At 42.9% G+C, this 22,369-nt stretch overlaps 1 protein-coding gene across 4 annotated transcripts in view; it reads right to left on the bottom strand.

Annotated features, from left to right (window-relative positions):
* RDX (radixin) overlaps positions 1–22,369 on the bottom strand; it is a 112,660-nt gene that overhangs the window by 17,147 nt on the left and 73,144 nt on the right. For 3 of the 4 annotated variants that reach the window (XM_011992125.1, XM_011992149.1, XM_011992142.1), the window contains 2 exons: positions 15,541–15,638; positions 11,519–12,125 (listed from right to left, as the gene is read on the bottom strand). In XM_011992125.1, coding sequence (XP_011847515.1) covers positions 15,572–15,638 — 67 coding nt within the window. In that variant the 3' untranslated portion in view covers positions 11,519–12,125; positions 15,541–15,571. Of the gene's footprint in view, positions 1–11,518; positions 12,126–15,540; positions 15,639–22,369 lie in introns of those variants that run through there. The other variant, XM_011992132.1, reaches the window with a different exon arrangement.

Here is a 22,369-nt window from a genome sequence, read left to right as displayed (position 1 = left end):
AATAACGGGAGGGAGAGGGAGCACGTGAGAGCCCAAGTGCAGAGGGGATGATAGAACATAACCTGGCCTTGGAGACGGAGTTGATCTGAGCACTGTGGCAGCGACAAGGATGTTCACCAAATCTCCCCTCTGCTCCCCTGCCTTTCCCATCCCCCTTTGTAGCCAAGAGAACTCGCCACATGACTAGTTCTGACCATGAAATGTTGGCAGAAGAGACAGGTGTCATTCCCAAGCCGAGGCGGTGAACAGCCCTGTGGGGTTCTGTAGCCTCCATCTCCCTGACTTGGTGCCTAAGAGGTCGTGTGTTCCTCCTGGTGCAGGGAAATCCACATCCCTGAGGGATTGTGCAGAGCAAGATGCCCCCAGATGAACAGAGAGCAAGGCACGGGCCTCTAAGGTATAAGCCTTGAGGGGTGGGTAGTAGAGCCTCACCTGCTCTGACTGAATGAAATGGGCAGAGGCGAGAAGGGAAAGCCCTTCTGATGGGGGTGGGAGGCCTGAAGGAAGCCCCGGAGATGGGAAGGCCCAGCTGCTGACACGTCTAGAGGGAACTGGCTCTACCGGAAAAGCCACACTGTGCCAGGAAGTTGCAGAAACTTGTGGCAGGTGGGAGGTGGGCTGTGCGGTGGGCAGCCCACTAACAGAGGCTGGAGTGAAGGATGTGTGGTCAGCAACAAGGCTGATCAGAGGAGAAACATTTTCAGGAATTCATGTCTTTGTGGAGTAAAAGAAAGCAGACATGAAATAGTACCTGCTGAATGATCTCAATTTTATAACGCGCCAGCCAGTAAAACATATCTACCTGTTAGAGTTTAAGACGGTGCTGACCTTGGAGGGAGGGCTAGGGCCTGAGAAAATCACTAGGGACGTCTGCGGGGACGCGCGCTCTGCTCTGGCCTTCTCCCGAATCCACTGAAATTCATCACACGGTTTCCTAACCTGCAAATGTTTGTACTTTTACACTTCAATGACAAGTCATTAAAATCCACTGGCTCCGTCATTATTAAAAAGTCTTTATTTGCGCACAGTGCTGTACAAGGTTTTATCCAAGGAGAAGTGAGCATGTCTCCAACTCTGTTTTAAAATAGCCATTTCAGGGCTGACGTACAGCTGCCGTTGACTCATCTTGCTTTCCACATAGAACAGCAATGAGGATAATCCATAACCATTTGTTTCTCCCCAAGGCCGTGGGCTAGAAGAGGATATTGATTTGTAAGAATTAGTCATGCTGACCGAGGACTGTTTGCCAGCCCCAGGTTAGCAAAGGAGGCCCAGCTGACTCAGACAGCTTTGAGAACATTGGGTTCTTCTGGAGTTTCAGGGAACAATAACAGAACGCCTTCTCTTAGCCAAGTGTTCCTTGGGTCTTCAGTGTGGTCTCCGGTCCAGCAGCCTCGGTTTCACTTGGGAACTTGTCTGAAATGCAGATTCTTGGGCCCCACTCCTGACATGCTGAATCAGAAACTCTAGTAGCAGAGCCCAGCTTGTGTTTTCACAGCTCCGGCAGGCAGTTCTGCTGCACATTCAAGTGAGAACCATGGTGCTAAATCCATTGAGAAGCAAAGCAAAAGAGTAAGGCAGTGAAGCTGTCAGACCACCTTCATCCTTGATAAAGCCAGCACTAGAGAACGTGGGCTTATGCCTGTGGCGACTGGGCTTTCTAATACTGAACCCCAGACTTGCCCCTCCCAGGTGGGAGCCTGGCCTCTGTGAGACTATGGCAGGGAAGAGCAGACTATGGCATGGAGGTGCTTATGCTTCCTGCAGACAGCTCCTTCCCCAAAGGAAAATCTGGGAACAGGACTGGGCTACAAACCCACCAGTCACGCAACTCATCCCACCTCCTTGGAAACAAATGAATGGGCCACCAGGGAAAGGGTATGGTGCTGATTGATGACAGTTGCATCCACACAGGAGGAGGGAAGCCCCCAACCGATGCATTTCCTAAGTATTAGTGACTAGCTTCCCCGCTTTGTGTTGCTACGCCCATCGGCTTTGGGCTTACACAGTTGGGAATAGAACTTGACCAGGACTGACACCCGATAGTTACAGAAGCACTCCTCATGGGCCACTGCCCAGCCTGATGGGCGTGGGCAATTCATGGGTGAAGAGAAGTGGGTTCTTGTTCTGAGGCTTCAGCTTCCCACCAGAGCATCCCAATGATAAGCGCACACTGCGGTCTTTCTGCCCTGTACAGAAGATAGCCAAGAAGAAATCCAGCCAACAGGGCATGAAAAGTGAGAGCTGAGTATGTTCTGTTTCCTCAGAAAGGGTTTGACTAGGTGGTGCTTTGACCTGTCATTATCTTAATGCATCTTTTGGTATCTGAATATAAGCAATCTTCATCACTCATTTTTTTTCCCCCCCGCAAGATGGTGAATTACAGGCTTCGAGCATGCCTCAGCCACGTGGAAATAGCAAAATAGTGCGTAAAGATCAATTCTGTGAGCTTTAATTTAAGACGGAAAACGGGAATCCGCCAGCATAACAAAAGACACCCCAGATCCCAAGGAGAAGGTAGGCAGGCAGCCCCCATGATGGCTTCCAGCCAATAAAAGTGAGTGAAGCCCCCAGAACCTAGGAGGGTGAGAGAATCCCTCACGGCCCATCTTTCTGCAGGGGTTCCATGCAACCCAGGCCAAGGGAGAGCATTTCATGTCTCCCACGCCCTGGAGCTAGCTTAGGGAGCAGCCTGAACACAGAAAAGTGGCAGATATTTTCCCAGACCTGGGATCAAGAGAAGGATGCTACTTTTAATCCGGGCTCCTACAAAGTCAGTCATTTTTTGATGACCCTGGCACTGTAGCCATGCAGGCATTTTAGTCTCAGGTTAGATATGGGAGCATTTGTTCTGGAGCAGGGTAGGGCCCTCCACAGCCAGAACTGAGCAGCAAATGTGGAAGGTGTCCCAGCAGCAGGCACTGGAATTGTGCTCTCCTCTGTCACAGGCCTGGAAGGGGAGGAGAGCTGCCACTGCCACAGTTTCTCCTGGGCAAAAAGATTTGTAGTCTGAGCCAACTTGGCACCCTGGAACTGTCTGCATGTGTCATTGCTGGGTGCCTTAGAGATCGTGGCACACCAGGGCCCTCTCTACCCCCAGACGTATCTCCAGACATTTGGAGCACCTGCTCACCTGAACTAACAGCCTGAGCAGCTCCACTCTTCCTGAGTGAATCCTCGGTGTAGCGGGGTCCTCTTTGATCCACACGCAGGGAGACCTCCAGCCATTTGAAGCACCTGCTCCCATGGATTAGCAGCCTAGATCACCCCACCCTTCCTGTACGGAGTTCGTGGTGCAGGGGGCGCTCTCTTTGCTTCATGCCCAGGCAGATCTCCAGGCATATAGAGCACCTTCTTAGCCAGATTGATGGCCTGATTCACTCCACCCTTCCTGAGCAGAGATCATGGTGCGGGGGGCCATTTATGATCCTCCAGGCAGATCTCCAGCAATCTAGAGCACCTACTTGCTCTCCTGGAATAGGAGTTTAGGCTGCCCCCACTCCCTGTGCAGAGAACCTGGAGCTGAGAAGTTTCCCAGTTCCGCACCTAGGCACACCTCTGGGCGCTTGGTGGCTGCCCGTTGGACCTCTTCCTCTGCACCGGTGCTTATGCTTGCCATTAGGAGACCTGTAAGCAGTCCTTCCCCCATCCAACCCCAGTTATCTTGGTCCCCCCCACCCACCCATCTTGGCTTCCCCCTCAGGGGCTGAGCAGGGAGCTCGGACCATGGCGCACTGCACAGATCAACCCATTGCCTGAGAAAAAAGAGAGCTTCTTCCAGTAACAAGGATCAAGTATACGCCCATCTGTGTTGGCTGCAGCGGCTTTTACCCATAAGTGCCATCCACTGGCTGTAGCTCAAACCACACTGCCTAATATAAAACCTGCCAACAGAAGTGCATATGGCTATTCATAAAAAGAACAAAAGAATGGCACGCCCGTAATCCCAGAACTTTGGGAGGCTGACGCAGACGGATCACTTGAGGTCAGGAGCTCAAGACCAGCCTGGCCAAGATGGCGAAACCCCGTCTCTACTAAAAATACAAAAATTAGCCAGGCATGGTGGTGCGCCCCTGTGTCCCAGCTACTCGGGAGGCTGAGGCAGGAGAATCACTTGAGCCCAGGAGGCAGAGAGGTTGCAGTGAGCCAAGATCATACCACTGTACTCCAGCCTGGGCAACAAGAGGGAGACTCTTTCTCAAAATACTAATAATACTACTACTAATAATAATAATAATAATAATAATGGCATTCGCAGCAATCTGGATGGAGCTGGAGACCATTATTTTAAGTGAAAAAACTCTGGAATGGAAAACCAAACATCGTATGTTCTTACTTACAAGTGGGAACTAAGCTATGAGGATGCAAAGGCATAAGAATGATACAATGGACTTTGGGAACTTGGGGGTAAGGGTGGAATGGGGGTGAGGGATAAAAGACTACATATTGGGTAACAGTGTACACTGCTCAGGTGATGGGTGTACCTAAATCTCGGAAATCACCACTAATGAACTTATTCATGTAACCAAACACCACTAACAGGTTAACAGGGAACTTCTCAGCAGGAACCTTACAAGCCAGAAAAGACTGGGGGCTACTTATGGCATTCTCAAAGAAATTCCAACAAAGATGCTATATCCTGCCAAACTAAGTTTCAGAAGCAAAGAAGAAATAATCTCCTTTATAGACAAGCAATCACTAAGAGAATTTTTTACCACCAGACCAGACTTACAAGAGATCCTTAAGGGTGTTCTAAACATGGAAATGAAAGAACAATACCTATCACCACAAAGCGCTCTTACGTACATGGCTCACAGACCCTGTAAAGCAACTGCACAAAAGAAACTACAAAACAGCCAGCTAATAACTTCACAATCGGATCCAAACCTCACATATCAACATTAACATTGAATGTAAATATTCTGAATGTCCCACGTAAAAGGCACAGAGTGGCAAGTTAGATTTTTTAAAAAACCACAAGACCCATACATCTACCATCTTCAAGAGACCTACTGACATGTAATGACACCCATAGGTTCAAAGTAAACAGCTGGAGGAAGATCTATCATGCAAACGGAAAATAAACAAAAGCAGGAGTCACAAGTTTTATATCAGATAAAACAAACGTTAAATGAACAACAGAAAAAAAAAAAAAGACAAGGGCATTATATAATGACAAAGGGATCAATTCAACAAGAGACTTAATTATCCTAAACATATATATGCACCCAACATTGGAGCATTCAGCTTAACAAAACAAGTACTTCTGGACTATGTAAAGACTTAGACAGCCACACAATAATAGTGGGGTCCTCAACACTCCACCAACAGCATTAGATCATCAAGGCAGAAAACTAAAATCTCTAGACTGAAATTTGACATTTGACCAATGGGCCTAAGAGACATCTACAGACTATTCTACCCATCAATCACAGAATGTACATTCTTCTCATCTACATACAGAACATACTGGAAGATTGACCACACGCTCAGCCAAAAAGCAAGTTTCAATAAATTAAAACACCTGAAGTCAGGCCTACCATACTCTAGAACTACAGTGGAAGAAAAATAGAAATCAATACCAAGAAGATCTCTCAAAACCATACAATTACATGGAAATCAAACAACTTGCTCCTGAATTTCAGTAAACAATGAAATTAAGGCAGGAATCAAAAAAAATTTTTCGGCCAGGCGTGGTGGCTCACACCTGTAATCCCAGCTACTTGGGAGGCCGAGGCAGGTGGATCACCTGAGGTCAGGAGTTCAAGACCAGCCTGACCAACATGGAGAAACCCCGTCTCTACTGAAAATGCAGAATGAGCCAGGTGTGGTAGCGCATGCCTGTAATCCCAGCTACTTGGGAGGCTGAGGTGGGTGGATCACCTGAGGTCAGGAGTTCAAGACCAGCCTGATCGACATTGAGAAACCCCATCTTTACTGAAAATGCAGAATTAGCCAGGTGTGGTAGTGCATGCCTGTAATTCCAGCTACTTGGGAGGCTGAGGCAGACGAATAGCTTGAATCCAGGAGGCAGAGGATGTGGTGAGCCAAGATCATGCCATTGCACTCCAGCCTGGGCAACAAGAGCGAAACTCTGTCTCAAAAAAAAAAAAAATTATTTGGAATACATGGAAACAGAGACACAAATACCAACATTTCTGTGATGCAACAAAAGCAGCGTTAAGAGGAAAGTTTATAGCACTAAATGCCTACATCTTTGGAAGGCCAAGTTGGGTGGATTACTTGAGGTCAGGAGTTTGAGACCAGCCTGGCCAACATGGTGAAACCCCATCTCTACTAAAAATACAAAAATTAGATGGGCATTGTGGTGTGTGCCTATAATCCCAGCTACTTAGGAGGCTGAGGCAGGAGAATTGCTTGAACCTGGGAGGCAGAGGCTGCAGTAAGCTGGAGGCTGTAGTGAGCCGAGATTGTGCCACTGTACTCCAGCCCAGGTGATAGAGAGCAAGACTCCATCTTAAATAAATAAATAAATAAATAAATAAATAAATAAATAAAAATGCTTACATCAAGAAGATGAAAATATCTCAAATTAACAATCTAACATCATACCTAGAGGAACTAGAAAAACGAGAACAAACTAACCCTCAACCTAGCAGGAGAAAAGAAATAACTAAAATCAGAGCAGAACTGACACTGAGACCCACAAATCCATACAAAGGATCAATAAAACCAAAAGTTGGTTATTTGAAAGAATAAAAGTGATCAATAGACCACTACCTGGATTAACAGAAAACAAAAGAGAGAATATGCAAATAAGCACAATCAGAAATGAGAAAGGTGACATTACAACTGATCCCACAGAAATACAAAAGATCTTCAGAGATTATTATCAACACATCTGTGAGCACAAACTAGAAAATCAAGAGGAAATGGATAAATTCTTGGGCACACATAACCTCCCAAGATTGAATCAGGAAGAAATCAAAACTCTGAAGAGAGCAGTATCAAGTTTCAAAATTGAATCAGTAATAAAAATCCCAGCAGCCAAGAAAAGCTCTGGGCCAGATGGATTCACAGCTGAATTCTACCAGATGTACAAAGAAAAGTTAATACCAATTCTACTGAAACTATTCCCAAAAATAGAGGGAGAGGGAATCCCCCCAACTCATTCTATGAAGCCAGCCCAACCCTGATACTAACACCTGGCAAAGACACACAAAAAAAGAAAACTACAGATTAATATCCCTGATGAACACAGACACAAAATCCAAAACAAAATACCAGCAAATCAAACCCACTTAATTCACCATGATCAAGTCGGCTTTATGACTGGAATGCAAGGCTGGTTTAAGATACACGAATCAATAAATATGATTCACCAGATAAACAAAATTAAAAACAAAAACCATATTATTATCTTAACAGATGCAAAAAAAAAGCTTTTGCCTGTTCAGGTGGCTCATGCCTGTAATCCTAGCACTTTGGGAGGCCAAGGCAGGTAAATCACCTGAGATCATGAGTTCAAGACCAGCCTGGCCAACATGGCAAAACCCCATCTCTACTAAAATTACAAAAATTAGCCAGGTGTGGTGCTGTGTGCCTGTAGTCCCAGCTACTCAGGAGGCTGAGGCAGGAGAATCACTCGAACCTGGGAGACGGAGGTTGTAGTGAGCCAAGATTATGCCACTGCACTCCAGCCTGGGTGACAGAGGAGACTCTGCCTCCAAAAAAAAAAAAAAAAAACCTAAAATAAATCGTAGATGATTCAAATAAAGGGAAAAACATTCCATGCTCATGGATAGGAAGAATCAGTTTTATTAAAATGGCCCTACTGCCCAAAGCCATTTACAGATTCAATACTATCCCTATCAAACTAACAAGGTCATTTTTCACAGAATTAGAAGAAGCTATTCTAAAATTCATATTGAATCAAGAAAGAGCTCAAATAGCCAAAGCAATCCAAAGCAAAAAGAACAAAACCAGAGGCATCACATAACCCAACTTCAAACTATACTGCAAGGCTGCCATAACCAAAACAGCATGATATTAGTATAGAAACAGACACACAGACAAATGGAACACAGTAGAGAACCCAGAAATAAAGCTACACATCTACAACCATCTGATCTTTGACAAAGTTGACAAAAATAAGTGGTGGGGAAAGGACTCCCTATTTAATAAATGGTGTTGGGATAACTGGCTATCCACATGCAAAAGAATGAAACTAGACCACTACCTTTCACCATATACAAAAAGTAACTCAAGCTGGATTAAAGATTTAAATGTAAGACCTCAAATTATAAAAATTCTAGAAGAAAACCTGGCCCTAGCAAAGAATTTATGGCTAAGTCCACAAAAGCAATTGCAACCTTGGCCCTAGCAAAGAATTTATGGCTCTTCTCTTCATTGGCCCTAGCAAAGAATTTATGGCTAAGTCCTCAAAAGCAATTGCAGCAAAAGCAAAAATTGACAAGTGGAACCTAATTTAACTAAAGAGCTTCTGCACAGCAAGAGAAACTATCAACAGAGTAAGTAGACAATCTGCAGAATGGGAGAAAATATTCTCAAACTATGCATCTGACAAAGGTTTAATATCCAGAGTCTCTGAAAATTTTAAATCATTCAAGAAGCAAAGAACAAATAACTCCACTGAAAAGTACGCAGAGGACATGAACAGACACTTCTCAAAAGAAGACATATAAGCAATGACAAACATGAAAAAATGTTCCACATCACTAATCATCAGAGAAATGCAAATCAAAACCACAATGAGATACTACCTCACACTAGTCTGAGTGGTTAGGTATTGAAAAGTAAAAAAAAAAAAAAAAAAAAAAAAATCAACAGATGCTCGTTAGGTGTGGAGAAAGGGAATGCTTATACACTGTTGGTGGGAAGGTAAATTAGTTCAGTCGCTGTGGAAAGCAGTTTGGAGATTGCTCAAAGAACTTAAAACAGAACTACAATTTGACCCAGTAATCCCATCACTGGGTATATATTCAAAGGAAAAGAAATCACTCTACCAAAAAGACACATGCACTTATATATTCACCACAGCAGTACTCGCAATAGCAAAGATATGGAATCAACCTAGGTGCCCATCAACAGTGGACTGGATAAAGAAAATATGGTACATATGGACCATGGAATACTATGCAGCCATAAAGAGATCATGTCCTTTACAGCAACATGAATGCAGCTAGAGGCCATTAACCTCAGCAAATTAACATACAAACAGAAAACCAAATGCCATATGTTTTCACTTGTAAGTAGGAGCTAAACACTGAGTACACATGGACATTAAGATGGGAATAATAGACTCTAGGGACTACTAGAGATGGGAGAGAGGGTCAGGGGCAGGGGCTGAAAAACTACCTATTGGGTACTATGCTCACTACCCTGGTGACAGGATCATTTATACTCCAAGCCTCAGCATCATGCAATAAATTCATGTAACAAACCTACACATGTACACCCTAAATCTAAAATAAATGTTGAAACTATAAAACCAAATAAACTCTTTTCTCCTCTCGACTGCACATTTTTGCCATCTAATGACCCACTCCTTTAACATGAAAATTATGCTACTCCTTTCCCTTTTCCAAAGAAGACACTCTAAGAGCAAAAAGAACCTTAGAAATCATTGAGTCCAAACACCTCATTTTTACAGCAGAAGAATCGGAGGCCCTGAGAGTTGGAGTGACTTGTCCAAGTTCCAACTACGAATTTGTGGCCGAGCTGCAGCAAATGCCCAGGTTTTAACCCCCACCGGCTGAAAACTCTCAATCCCTCACAGCCTCGTAAATTAAACTTTTGATTACACAGCATTATCTCTAATTGGGATTCTCTCTTACCGCACTATAAACCGAAGCAATTGGTAATTTGTCCCATGTATTTTCTAATAATGTCCCTTCGTATCACCAGTCCTGGCTAGAAAAAGCCATGTGTAGAAAAGGTTTTTGCCCAGTGCATTGCACAGGAATTAGCTGTTGAAGGCAGCGGCCCACACTGTGCCCTCTTTATCTTTTGACCTGAAGGCTCAGGTTCTCTAATGTATCCATTAAAAGGTGAGAATAAGAACAGACGTGGCACAATTGTTCAGAGTTACTTGTTCAATGTTTTAAAGAGCTTGACAGATGATTTTCCTCAACTCTCTTCCAGACTATATTTTTTATTACACAAAAAGTAATCTCGCAAGTGCTGTTTGCCCCTGCCATGGGATAACAATAGGCTGGAGTGCAGTGGCACAATCCTGACACACAGTAATCTCTGCCTCCCGCGTTCAAGCGATTCTCCTGCCTCGGCCTCCCGAGTAGCTGAGACGACAGGCACCCGCCACCATGCCCAGCTAATTTATGTATTTTTAGTAGAGACGGGGTTTTGTCATGTTGGCCAGGCTGGTCTGGAACTCCTGACCTCGACTGATCTGCCCACCTCAGCCTCCCAAAGTGCTGGGATTACAGGGGTGAGTCACCGCACCCAGCTGGATATTACAACTTTTCGTTTCATTGCATTCCCAGGTCTTATGACTGAAAGATTTTATGCCAACTTCCACTTATAATCAAGGAGAGGCCTGAGAAACCATAATTTGATAAGAAACCACAACTATGTGGTTATCCCTTAAGTTATAAAAGTGCCTGATAACCAAAGATTTCACAAGAAAATTACAAGAGACCACTTTGGGAATAAATATTCCTTGATATTAGACAAACAATATTGTATCTGCCTAGTGAAAGGTTATTTTGTTTATGTGTCCCCTGTAGGAGGAGGCTGTCTCTAAAATAACTAGACTTAATACCCTTGAAAAACATCAGTGACAGATGGAAAATTCTATGTCATGTTGGTACATTTTGTGGGGTTTTTCTGAAAATCTTTAAGGGGTACCTTTGTGCCCAGCAAGTACCAGTCAAATAATCACAGCACAACATGCTCTTGAAGGCTGTAAGAGTGACTTTTGCTTTTTGTTTTGTTTTTTGAGACAGAGTCTCACTTTGTCGCCCAGACTGGGGCGTAGTGGTGTCATTTCAGCTCACTGCAACCTCCACCTCCTGGGTTCAAGCGATTCTCCTGCCTCAGCCTCCCAAGTAGCTGGGACTATAGGCACGCACCACCATGCCCAGCTAATTTTTATATTTTTAGTAGAGACAGGGTTTCACCATGTTGGCCAGGATGGTCTCGCTCTCTTGACCACATGACCCGCCCACCTCAGCCTCCCAAAGTGCTGGGATTACAGGCGTGAGCCACTGCGTCCGGCCAGAGTGACTGTTAATGCTGCTGACTCGTGTCACAAACTGTCACCCAATCCTCTAAGCTTCACTCCTTGGACATTCAAAACACCTCAAAGTGCTAGGACTACTGCCATCTTATGAATTAATAATGCTGCTTCACATCCCAGCTCTGCCACTGAACTCTCCTCAACGCTCTTTCTCCAAACACTGGCCAGGTCTGAAGTAACTGTGAAATCAGAGAAGATGGGAACCTGAAGTGGGGCAGGCAAGCGATATTCACCGCCTACCACCAGGATGCAGAATCAAGTGTGCAGTAAGGCTCAGGCTGATGGTAGAATATATTTATTGCTACATTTATATACAATTATACAAACAGCCCAGACAGGAAAGAAATGTTGCATCGATTTCTGTAGATTCCACCAACATGTGCACAGAAATGGAGCTGTTCACCACTGAGTTTGCTCTTGGATTGAAGCCAAATATAAGTCACATACATTTTTTGAAAAAGTGGGAAATTCTTGGAAATCCTCTCCATAGATTCTTCCATACAAGCTAGTCATGCAGAAAAAAGTGGGTTCTCGGAAGCTGATGCCTTCCAGCATCTGTTTGGGGGATAGAGTCTTGAAGATGGGGTGCAGTAGATGGTGGCTTGGGACTGCAGGGTGCCGTGCGAAGTCCCAAGTCCCGGGCCATCTTGCTAAGGTCTGTCTTTAGGAAAGGCAATTGAGAGGGGTTTGGAGAGAAAGAGAATAGCAAGAAAGGGAAATCCAACAGTAAACTGAGAAGAGGAGAGAAACATGAGCCAGGGCCCTGGGTGAGGGAATACTGGTCCATCCAGTTCCAGCTGAGATTGCAGACTTTGGGGGATACACACATTCAGAACACCAGGTATGTCCTTATCCTAAAGCTGCCCGTATGTCAGTAGCCAGAGGCCTGCATGAAGACACAGAAAGTGAATAGGAAAGTCAGGCAAGAAAGAAGAAAACTCAACTCGAATACTCGTATTATCAGCATTCAGTTGAAAAGGCATGACCCTGAATGTCTTTCCACATTTTGTAAGTTAACATTTAGTCACGGTTAGTTGATGGTTGAGTGATGAAGGGGAATGGAATGCCGCTGAGGAAATGCAATGATGTACAGATTGTACCAAAATAAAGGTGCGTCCACAAACTCTACACTCTGACCTCAGCCTGGCTAGAATTACTTTTGGCCGCAAAAGGAGTCTAACATATAGATTTTGCAATGTTCTGATCCAGAATTATGATGTGGATGTAAGATCATGGTATAAACACTCACTCTTTCACGTCACAGTCACATACACCTTAGTGACGTGAATCCCAAGAGAAATTGTTGAGCAGCCACGGGGCGTGTGTGCTTAGGGAATGAGTTCATCTTATTTATACCAGCTCCATCTGACACACCTCAGGCCCCTTCCCACCTCAGGGATCCAAGAGGGAGGACCTGCAGACTGGGTCTAATCTGGTCTCCTCAGCTAAAATCAGCCCAGAGCCTGAGAGAAAGGTCTGAAGGTTGAGAGCAAAAAGCCCATGAATCTAAATACACCACACTGTGCCATGCTTTGGAGTTGATTAGCAATTTGGGTACAGTCTGGTCCCAAGGCTATAGGGATTCTATCCATGAGGAAACCAGTCAGTTCTATCTTGTTCATGGCTTTATTTTATTTTTGAGACAGGGTCGCGCTGTCACCCAGGCTTGAGTGCAGGGGTATGATCTTGGCTCACTGCAGCCTCGACCTCCGGGGCTTAAGCAATTCTCCCACCTCAGCCTCACGAGTAGCTGGGACCACAGGCACGCGCGCCTATGCCCAGATAATGTTTTGTATTTTTTGTAGAGCCAAGGTTTTACCATGTTGCCCTGGCTGGTCTCAAACTGCTGAGTTCATGCAACTCACCTGCCTCAGTCTCTAAAAGTGCTGGGATTATAGGCATGAGCCATAGCGCCTGGCCTGTCCATGGCTTTAGATGTCACCTTTAATTCCTTAATGTCACCATAATCCTACAGGCCCCTAGTCACGAGGAAGATAGGATGACAGTGCTGTGGAGAAGCCCTGGGGGCAGTGGGGGAAGGACCAGAACATCACTCAGAGTCTCTGTTCTTTCTCTTGGGTCAATAACTTTACAATCAACTCTGGAGGGGCCCAGCAGTTCTTCCAAGGCTGCCAGCTATGTGATACCTCAAGCTGGAGGATGTGGCAATCACCAGCTCTGCAGATCCCTTCATAAATTCATGGCTAGATAATTCAAAATCTCTTTCTGTCATTAGATCTTGACTTTTCATGCAGAAGCTTTCTTTTCCTGCTTCTGACGACAATAGCTCAGAGTCAAACTCACTCAAAGGATTTGCTCTAAAAAGAACATTAACAGATGAAAATCAAGGAGGAAAAATTATAGAAGATCAGGTAGATTTTACTTTGGGGAGTTTTACTAATCGACAAACAAAATGGCAAGAGTTACATCAATGAATTTCTGCACTGGAAGAAATGGCTAAAGATAAATAGCTAAGAAGAGTATTGTTTGCAGCAATCTATGGCACATTAAGAATGTGCTTTAACCCAGGATTTCAGCTCAAAGATCAGAAATGAGACCAGCTGGATTCTCAGCTAGACCCCTTTCGAAGCGAGTGAGAGCAAGTGATGATGGATGTGTCGTAGCGTTTCAAGTGGACTTTGAAACAATGAAAGTGTTTTGGTAATGTCATGACATATCAGAGAGAATCTTGCATGACCTTAAACTCATTTCAGAGCAGGCCCAATTCAAGGCCAAAGGAGCAAATTGCTTCTAAAAGTTCTCCACCTTAAATAACACATGTGACCATTTTTTGCCACATAAATAAGTCTAAAACATCGTATTTCTATAAAGAACATTGGTTCTACATTTTTAAGTATTATCTCAAATATACTGACATTTAGCTAGAAGGCGGTTTAGAGAACTTTGGGAGGCTTAACCAGCAAGTTGGGGGAACTCAAGATTTACAACATAAACAACATTGCTGTGGTTTTATTCAGAAATGGGATGAGTCAAATAGTCTCTGCCAAAAAAAAAAAAGGAATTTAAAAACAACCTGTTATGGTAATCATATTGAAAAAATGATTTTAAAATATTACCAAATCGAGGTCAGTACATAGTACTACATTAACCTAGCTTATGAACCAATTCTTTACTTCTTCTACTCCAGAAATCCCCAACCCCTGGGCCGAAGACCAGTACTGGTGTGGCCTGTTAGGAACCGGGTGGCACAGCAGAAGCTGAGCGGTGAACAAGCATCACGGCCTGAGCTCCACCTCTTGTCAGATCAGCAGCGGCATCAGATTCTCAAAGGAGCGAATCTTATTGTGAACTGCGCATGTGAGGGTTCCATGTTGCACGCTCCTTATGGGAATCTAATGCCTGATGATTTGAGGTGAAGGAGTTTTACCCCAAAACCATCCCCTCCACCTCCCAACCCCATTCCCAGCCCATGGAAAATTTGTCTTCCATGAAACCAGTCCTTGATGCAAAAAGGTTGGGGACCACTGTTCTACTCAATGTGTATGTACGGAACTTCATTTTAAAGTAAATCTCAATATGTCTTTTTTCTTTTTTTTTTTGAATCACTCTGTCATCCAGGATGGAGTGCAGTGGCACCATCTCGGCTCACTGCAACCTGTGCCTCCCAGATTCAACAATTCTCCTGCCTCAGTCTCCAAAGTAGCTGGAACTACAGGCATGCACCATCACGCCTGGCTAATTTCTTTTGTATTTTTAGTAGAGATGTGGTTTCACCATGTTGGCCAGGCTGGTCTCGAACTCCTAACCTCAGGTGATCCACCTGCCTACACCTCTTAAAGTGCTGGGATTCTAGGCATGAGCAACCGTGCCAAGCCTGAATATGTTTTTCTAAAAAATAAGAAAAACCTCCCAGCAGAACACAAGTGTCATATGAGAACCTGCACTATAATACTTTCATTCTTAATGCTCGAGAGGGCTCTTTCTAAAGGTAAGAGAATGCTCTAAAGTAGCAGGTCCAATCTGCTCACCAAGATTACAGGTAAAACATCATTTTAATAAATTCTAGCTGACCTCAAAATTATTAAATTGGAGGATGATGTTCTTGATTGGCAAAGAGCCCAATAGATACAAACTACTGAGAAAGAACCCGGAGGGGATGGAATCAGAGGCTGTAAAGACAGAGGTTGCTCTTGATCAGTTCCTTTGACTTGAAATCCACAGGTCCTGTGGATTAGCAGGTTCAGTTTTATGAGGTCCCACCAGCATCTTGGCAGTGGAAGGTATGGCAGGTCTAGCGGGCAAGTGGGCTGGCCCTGGCCACGGCTGCCGGTTGTACTTACCTAGTGAGGGAGGGAGCCTTCTTCCTAAGGGTTACATTTGCTTTATGCTGCTTTGGCAAGAGCGCATCTGGAACAATGCATACAGTTTGGGTCCCCACCTTTCAAAAGAGACATTAAGAGGTTAGAAAGCATTTAGCAAAAAAAAACACAGTAGGAAACTGAATGGGCAGGTTGACTGCTTGCTCAGCACACTGTAATATCAGGGTGCCCTTGTCAGCCTGGATTATGTAAGGGCTGTCAAACTGTCTGCCTAATCTTTAACTTCTTTTTTATTTTCCAGTCCACCTTTGAAACTCCACGATTAGAATGTGGAAATAAGAATAACTTTAAACCTTCCTTTTAAATAGATGCTAGACTTCAAATAGTGCAGCAACTCTACACAAGCTAACTAGTTTCTTTCAATAATAAGACCTATTATTTACAATAATAGGTCTTGTCTTAAAGCCATAAACATCAGAACTTCATGTCATTCAGTTATGCGTTCTACCAGATTTTATATTTTATTTGAAGTTCTCTTTTGATTAATCTAGACATTGTTATTTTCAGGCAGCAACCAGAGTAATGGGTCCAAAATACTTTGTAGTGCCTACTCTGAAATCAATAGTTGCTATGTTTTTGAATAAGCAAATACTCAGTACCTGCCCACTAAAAGACTGGATAGGTTAAGACAAACCATGAAAACTACCTCCTCTGCAGACACGTTGGCATTGCAGGAATTAAAGAGGTCAATTTCAGCCCTACTCTCTCTGGTCTGTCTTCCTCAGCTGACTTACCTGCCATTCTCCGATATATCCCTTAGAGATAAAACAAAGTCAGAATTAACTTAACGAAGAAACTGCTAAACTGGCCTTATCCATGAGTCATTTCCCTGACTAGGAAGAATGCTGGTTACAGTATTTTCTAACCTTGTGAGTAAAACAATTAGAAATGCAGTTACTAGCAATCTCTATCTTACAAATGAGTTATGTACCAAAAGGGCAGCTGTGGTGGGCTGTTTCCCATGGAAACCACGTCATGAACAGCGATTCTGTTTCTAGGCAATGTAACTCATAATGAAAAACTGAGTCTTTGCAGTAAAATAAGTAGAAACTCCAAATTTATCAAAGGTTGTAATTAAGGAACATAGAAACAATGACATTTATTAACAGTTTTATAATTCTTCTTTAATACGTGAGCTTAATGTTAACCTGGGCAGAAATAATTAGATGGTTCAATAGTACCTGAAATTTAAGAACATTTTAAAGGGAATTTTAACTGTTTTCAAGGACTTTGAAGGTTAGTCTGGCTGGCATTATATTGTATGAAATGTCATTTCAGGCCAGACGTGGTGGCTCATGTCTGTAATTCCAGCACTTTGGGAGGCCGAGGCGGGCAGATCACCTGAGGTTGGGAGTTCGAGACCAACCTAACCAACATGGTGAAACCCCCGTCTCTACTAAAAATACAAAAATTACCGGGCATGGTAGTGCATGCCTGTTATCACAGCTACTCGGGAGGCTGAGGTAGGAGAATCACTTGAACCTGGGAGATGGAGGTTGCAGTGAGCTGAGATCGCGCCATTGCACTCCAGCCTGGGCAACAAGAGTGAAACTCCCATCTCAAAAACAAACAAACAAACAAAACAACAACAAAAAAAAGTCCTTTCAAAATGTATAGCTGTAGTTTTGCCATTGTCACTAGTAGTAGTATTCTCACTGTGATTAACTAGTAGTACTATTCATGTAGATTTAGACTCATAAAGGGGCAGAGAAAGCAAAGGAAGAGAATTACTTTTCATGAACATAATGAGAAAATTTAGGAGAGCATGAGAAAGGAGGATTTGGGAGTAAAGTTAATAGATGAAAGGCACAAGAGAAGGAATAGAACTGAAGGAGAAAACTGCATGTACGTTTCCCTAATAGGGAAAGAAAGGTGAAGAGACGTCAGAAATGTCCAAGATTTGCCACCAGGTGGCGCCATGAGATTAGATGACAGTATTTTAGTTGAAGGCGGCAACAACTGAAGGGGAGTGAGGGTGATACATAAAAATCACATGGGCTGAATATTCACAACACAGGAGGCTCAGGAGTTGTGAAGCGGTAAGCCATGGGTTAGAATATATAGCAAGTTATATTAAGAATATATATTAAATTATGGGTTAGAATATATAACAAGGAACGCAAACCTAGTTGAATAAGATGTTGTCTCACTCTATCACCCATGCTGGAATGCAATGGCGCCTTGTTGGCTCACTGCAACCTCCGCCTCCAGGGTTCAAGCGATTCCTGTCTCAACTTCCCAGGTAGCTGAGATTACAGGCACATGCCAGCACACTCGGCTAATTTTTTTTTTTTTTTTTTTTGTATTTTCAGTAAAGTTAGGGTTTTCCCATGTTGTCCAGGCTGCTCTCAAACTCCTGACTTCAGGTGATCTGCCCGCCTTGCCCTCCCAAATTTCTGGGATTACAGGCATGAGCCACTGCGCCCGGCCTAGTTTAACATTTTAAAGAATCTGTTTACCTAGTACAGGCCATGGCTCACACCTGTAATCCCAGCACTTTGGCAGGCCGAGGTGGGGGGTGGATCACCTGAGGTCAGGAGTTTGAGACCAGCCTGGCCAACATGGGGAAACTCCATCTCTACTAAAAATACAACAATTACCCGAGCGTGGTGGCCTGCACCTATAGTCCCAGCTATTTCGGAGGCTGAGACAGGAATCGCTTGAACCCCAAAGACAGAGGCTGCAATGAGCCAAGATCATGCCACTTGCACTCCAGCCCAGGTGACAGAGCAAGACTTCATCTCAAAAAAAAAAAAGAATCTGTCAGTTTAGTACATTAACAATTTTTTTTTTTTTGACAGGGTCTTGCTCTGTCCTCCAAACTGGATTGCAGTGACATGATCATGGTTTACTGAAGTCTCAATCTCCAAGGCACAAGCAATCCTCCCACCTTAGCCTCTTGAGAAGCTGGGACCACAGGTGTGTTTCACTGCGGCTGGCTAATTTTTTTCTTTCTTTCTTTTCCTTTTTTTTCGTGGGGGCGGGGCGGTGGAGATGAAGTCTCACTATGTTGCCCAGGCTGGTCTTGATCTCCTGGGCTCAAGCAATCCTCCTGGGATCACAGGCATGAGCTGCTGCACTCAGACAACAATTTTTTAAAAAAGTAAACACATACAAATGGCAGCAGACATATGAAAAGGTGCTCAACATCATTGAGCATCAGAGAAATGCAAACCAAAACTGCAATGAGATGATCATCTCACCCCAGTTAAGATGGCTTTTATCCTACTAAGACAGGTAATAACAAATGCTGGTGAGGATGTGAAGAAAAGGGAACCTTTGTACACTGTTGGTGGGACTGTAAATTAGTACAACCACTATAGAGAACAGTTTGGAGTCTTCTCCAAAAACTAAAAATGGAGCTACCATATGATCCAGCAACCCCACTATTGTGTATGTGCCCCCCAAAAAGAAAACCATTATATCAAAAACATACCTGCATTCCCATAGTAACTGCAACACTACTCACAATAGCCAAGATTTGGAAGCAACGTAAGTGTCCATCAACAAATGAATGGATAAAGAAAATGGTGGTACTTATGCACAATGGAGTACTCATTCAGCCACAAAAAAATAATGAGATCCTGTCATTTGCAACAACATGGATGGAACCGGAGATCGCTAATGTTAAGTCAGGCACAGAAAGACAAAAATTGTATGTTCTCATTGATTTGTGGGATCTAAAAATCAAAATAATTAAACTCATGGAGACAGAGAGTAAAAGGATGATTACCAGAGGGTAAGAAGGGTAGTGGGGAAGCAGGAGGTTGGGAGGTAGAATGGTTAATGGGTACAAAAAAAAATTAGAAAGAATGAATAAGACCAAGTATTCAATAGCACAACAAGGTAACTATAATCAATAATAATTTAATTTTACATTTAAAAATAACTAAAAGGGTATAATTAGATTATTTGTAACACAAAGGAGAAAAGCTTGAGGGGATGAGTACCCCATTTCCCATGATGTGATGATTACGCATTGCACGCTTGTATCAAAATATCTCATGTCCCCCATAAATATATACACTTATGTGCCCACAAAAATTAAAACTGAATTTTTAAAATAAAATTTTTAGTAGCAAAATCTACAAAAAAAGTTTTAAAAATTAAAAAATTAAAGTACACATACACGATTACCTCAATATACTCAGAAATTGCATTTAACACATTTAAAACCTTTCTTATTTAAAAAGAAAAAACTCTTAGAAAAATATGTATATGTATGTAAAAGGAAGTTTCATTAATCTGATAAAAATCATGTACTAAAAATTAGTCAGGCTGGTGCCATGCTCCTGTATATTCCCTGTATAGTCCCAGCTATTCAGGAGGCTGAGGTGGGAGGATCACTTGAGCCTGGGAGATGGAGGTTGCAGTGAGCCGATATAGCGCCACTGCACTCCAGCCTGAGTGACAGAGTGAGACCCCGTCTCAAACAACAAAAGAGACACCACTTACGTTCCACGTGGGACTGCAAGTTGCAGCCAGTCAACTCAGTAAGAAACAGAATGTAAGTTTTAAGAATGGAGAAGACTGAAAACTATAATTATTTGCAGAAAATGAAGAAAGTCTATGTAGAAAGCCCAAAAGACTTCACAAATTATTAGAAACGGTGAGAATGAAACAAGGTTCCTTAACTTAAGGTGAGCAAAAAAAATCAACTGCACTCTCTACGTCAGTCAGAAATAGTTTTCAAATGTAACTCTGAAAATGACAGCAAAAAATAAGATGCTTAATAATAAAACTAACAAAATAAATTCATGATCTTAATGCAAAAATTTAAACAACTTTACTGAATCAAGGAAGACTTGGTGGAAAGACATTGCATATTCATGATTAGGAATGCTTAATATTGTACAGCTGTAATTTTCTTTCTTTCTTCTTCTTTCTTTTCTTTCTTTTTTTTGAGACAGAGTTTCACTCTTGTTGCCCAGGCTGGAGTGCAATGGCGTGAACTTGGCTCACTGCAACTTCTGCCTCCCAGGTTCAAGCGATTCTCCTGCCTCAGCCTCCTGAGTAGCTGAGATTGCAGGCACACGCCACCACGCCGGCTAATTTTTGTATTTGTGGTCAAGACGGGGCTTCACCATGTTGGTCAGGCTGGTCTCGAACTCCTGACCTCGTGATCCACCCACCTTGGCCTCCTAAAGTGCTGGGATTACAGGCATGAGCCACCACGCCCAGCCGTGCAGCTGTAATTTCTTATCAAATTAATCTGTTAGTACATTTCCAAGCAAAACTCCCCAAAGTCTCTTCCCATACAGGTTACACGAATTTATGCTGAAGAACAAAGAACCAAAACTAGTCAGGAGCTTATTTTACAAACAAGGTGTAGCAACTTTTTAAGAAAGCTCAACCAGATATCAAGACTTGTTAAAAAGCAAAGGCTGTAGTAATGAAGACAGAATACTGTTGACACAGGGATAGAAACACTGACCAATGCAACAGATGAGCGTATAACAGAACAGAGTAAGAAACATGAAAGAAATGGCAATCGCATCAATAGGAAAAAGATGAACTGTTAAATAAAGTATCAAGACAACTAGTCATCTAGACAAAAAAATAAATAAAATCGGATCCATACTTCATACCATGCACAAAAGTTATTTATAGCTGGACTAAAGATTTCAATGTAAAAATAACCAAACTTTTAGAAGAATATATAGGAAAACATCTTCATGACAAGTGAGAGAATAATTTCTTAAAACAAGACACACACAGGAAAAAATCCCCAGAAATTATGAGGAGAGTAATTTATAAATTAAGCTACAAGAAAGTGTAAAACATTTAAGTATCCAAAAAAAAAAAAAAAACCCACCATAAAAAGGCAAAGAAGGTAAGCCATGGAAGGAAATATCTCTAAAACATTTAAATGTCAAAAGATTAGTAACTACAATATAAAGAAATTTTCTGAATCAACTGGATCAAGATAAACAATCTAATAAAAAGCAGGCAAAAAAAGTCACTTCAAAGAAAATGAGACACGAGAGCCGGGAGCAGTGGCTCAAGCCTGTAATCCCAGCACTTTGGGAGGCCGACACGGGCGGATCACGAGGTCAGGAGATCGAGACCATCCTGGCTAACCCAGTGAAACCCCGTCTCTACTAAAAAATACAAAAAACTAGCCAGGCGAGGTGGCGGGCGCCTGTAGTCCCAGCTACTCAGGAGGCTGAGGCAGGAGAATGGTGTAAACCTGGGAGGCGGAGCTTGCAGTGAGCTGAGGTCCGGCCACTGCACTCCAGCCTGGGCGACAGAGCAAGACTCCATCTCAAAAAAAAAAAAAAAAAAAGAAAATGAGACACGAAAGGCCTTTAAAGGAAAATTATCAGCTATATTAGTAATTAAGAAAATGTAAATTATTAATAAAAGCACAATATCATCTTAAACCTATCAAATTGGCAGAAATTGAAAAATCTAGTGATATGAAGTGTGGTGAAGATGTGGATATAGCCTTACTTTGGGAAACAATTAATGGTTACAGAGTAAAGTTGAAGATGTGCGTATCCCATAATGAGAGACAAATCCCTCCTACATAGTAAAGTTGAAGATGTACATATTCCGTAACCAGAGACAAATCCCCTCCTACATAGTAAAATTGAAGAAGTGCATATCCCATAACAAGAGAAAAATCCCCTCCCTAGGTCTCTGCTGTAGAAATACTGTTGCACTTACTCACTAGAAGAAGACAAAAATATCTGTGGCTATATTGTTTAAAGATTTTTTAAAATACTGGTAACAATGCTATGGCCAGAGGCAGTGGCTCACATCTGTAATCCCAGCACTTTGGGAGGCC

This window comes from Mandrillus leucophaeus, unplaced genomic scaffold, assembly GCF_000951045.1.
Source record: "Mandrillus leucophaeus isolate KB7577 unplaced genomic scaffold, Mleu.le_1.0 Scaffold1101, whole genome shotgun sequence".
Lineage (NCBI taxonomy): Eukaryota > Metazoa > Chordata > Mammalia > Primates > Cercopithecidae > Mandrillus > Mandrillus leucophaeus.
This window is presented reverse-complemented; position numbering and strand designations above follow the sequence as displayed.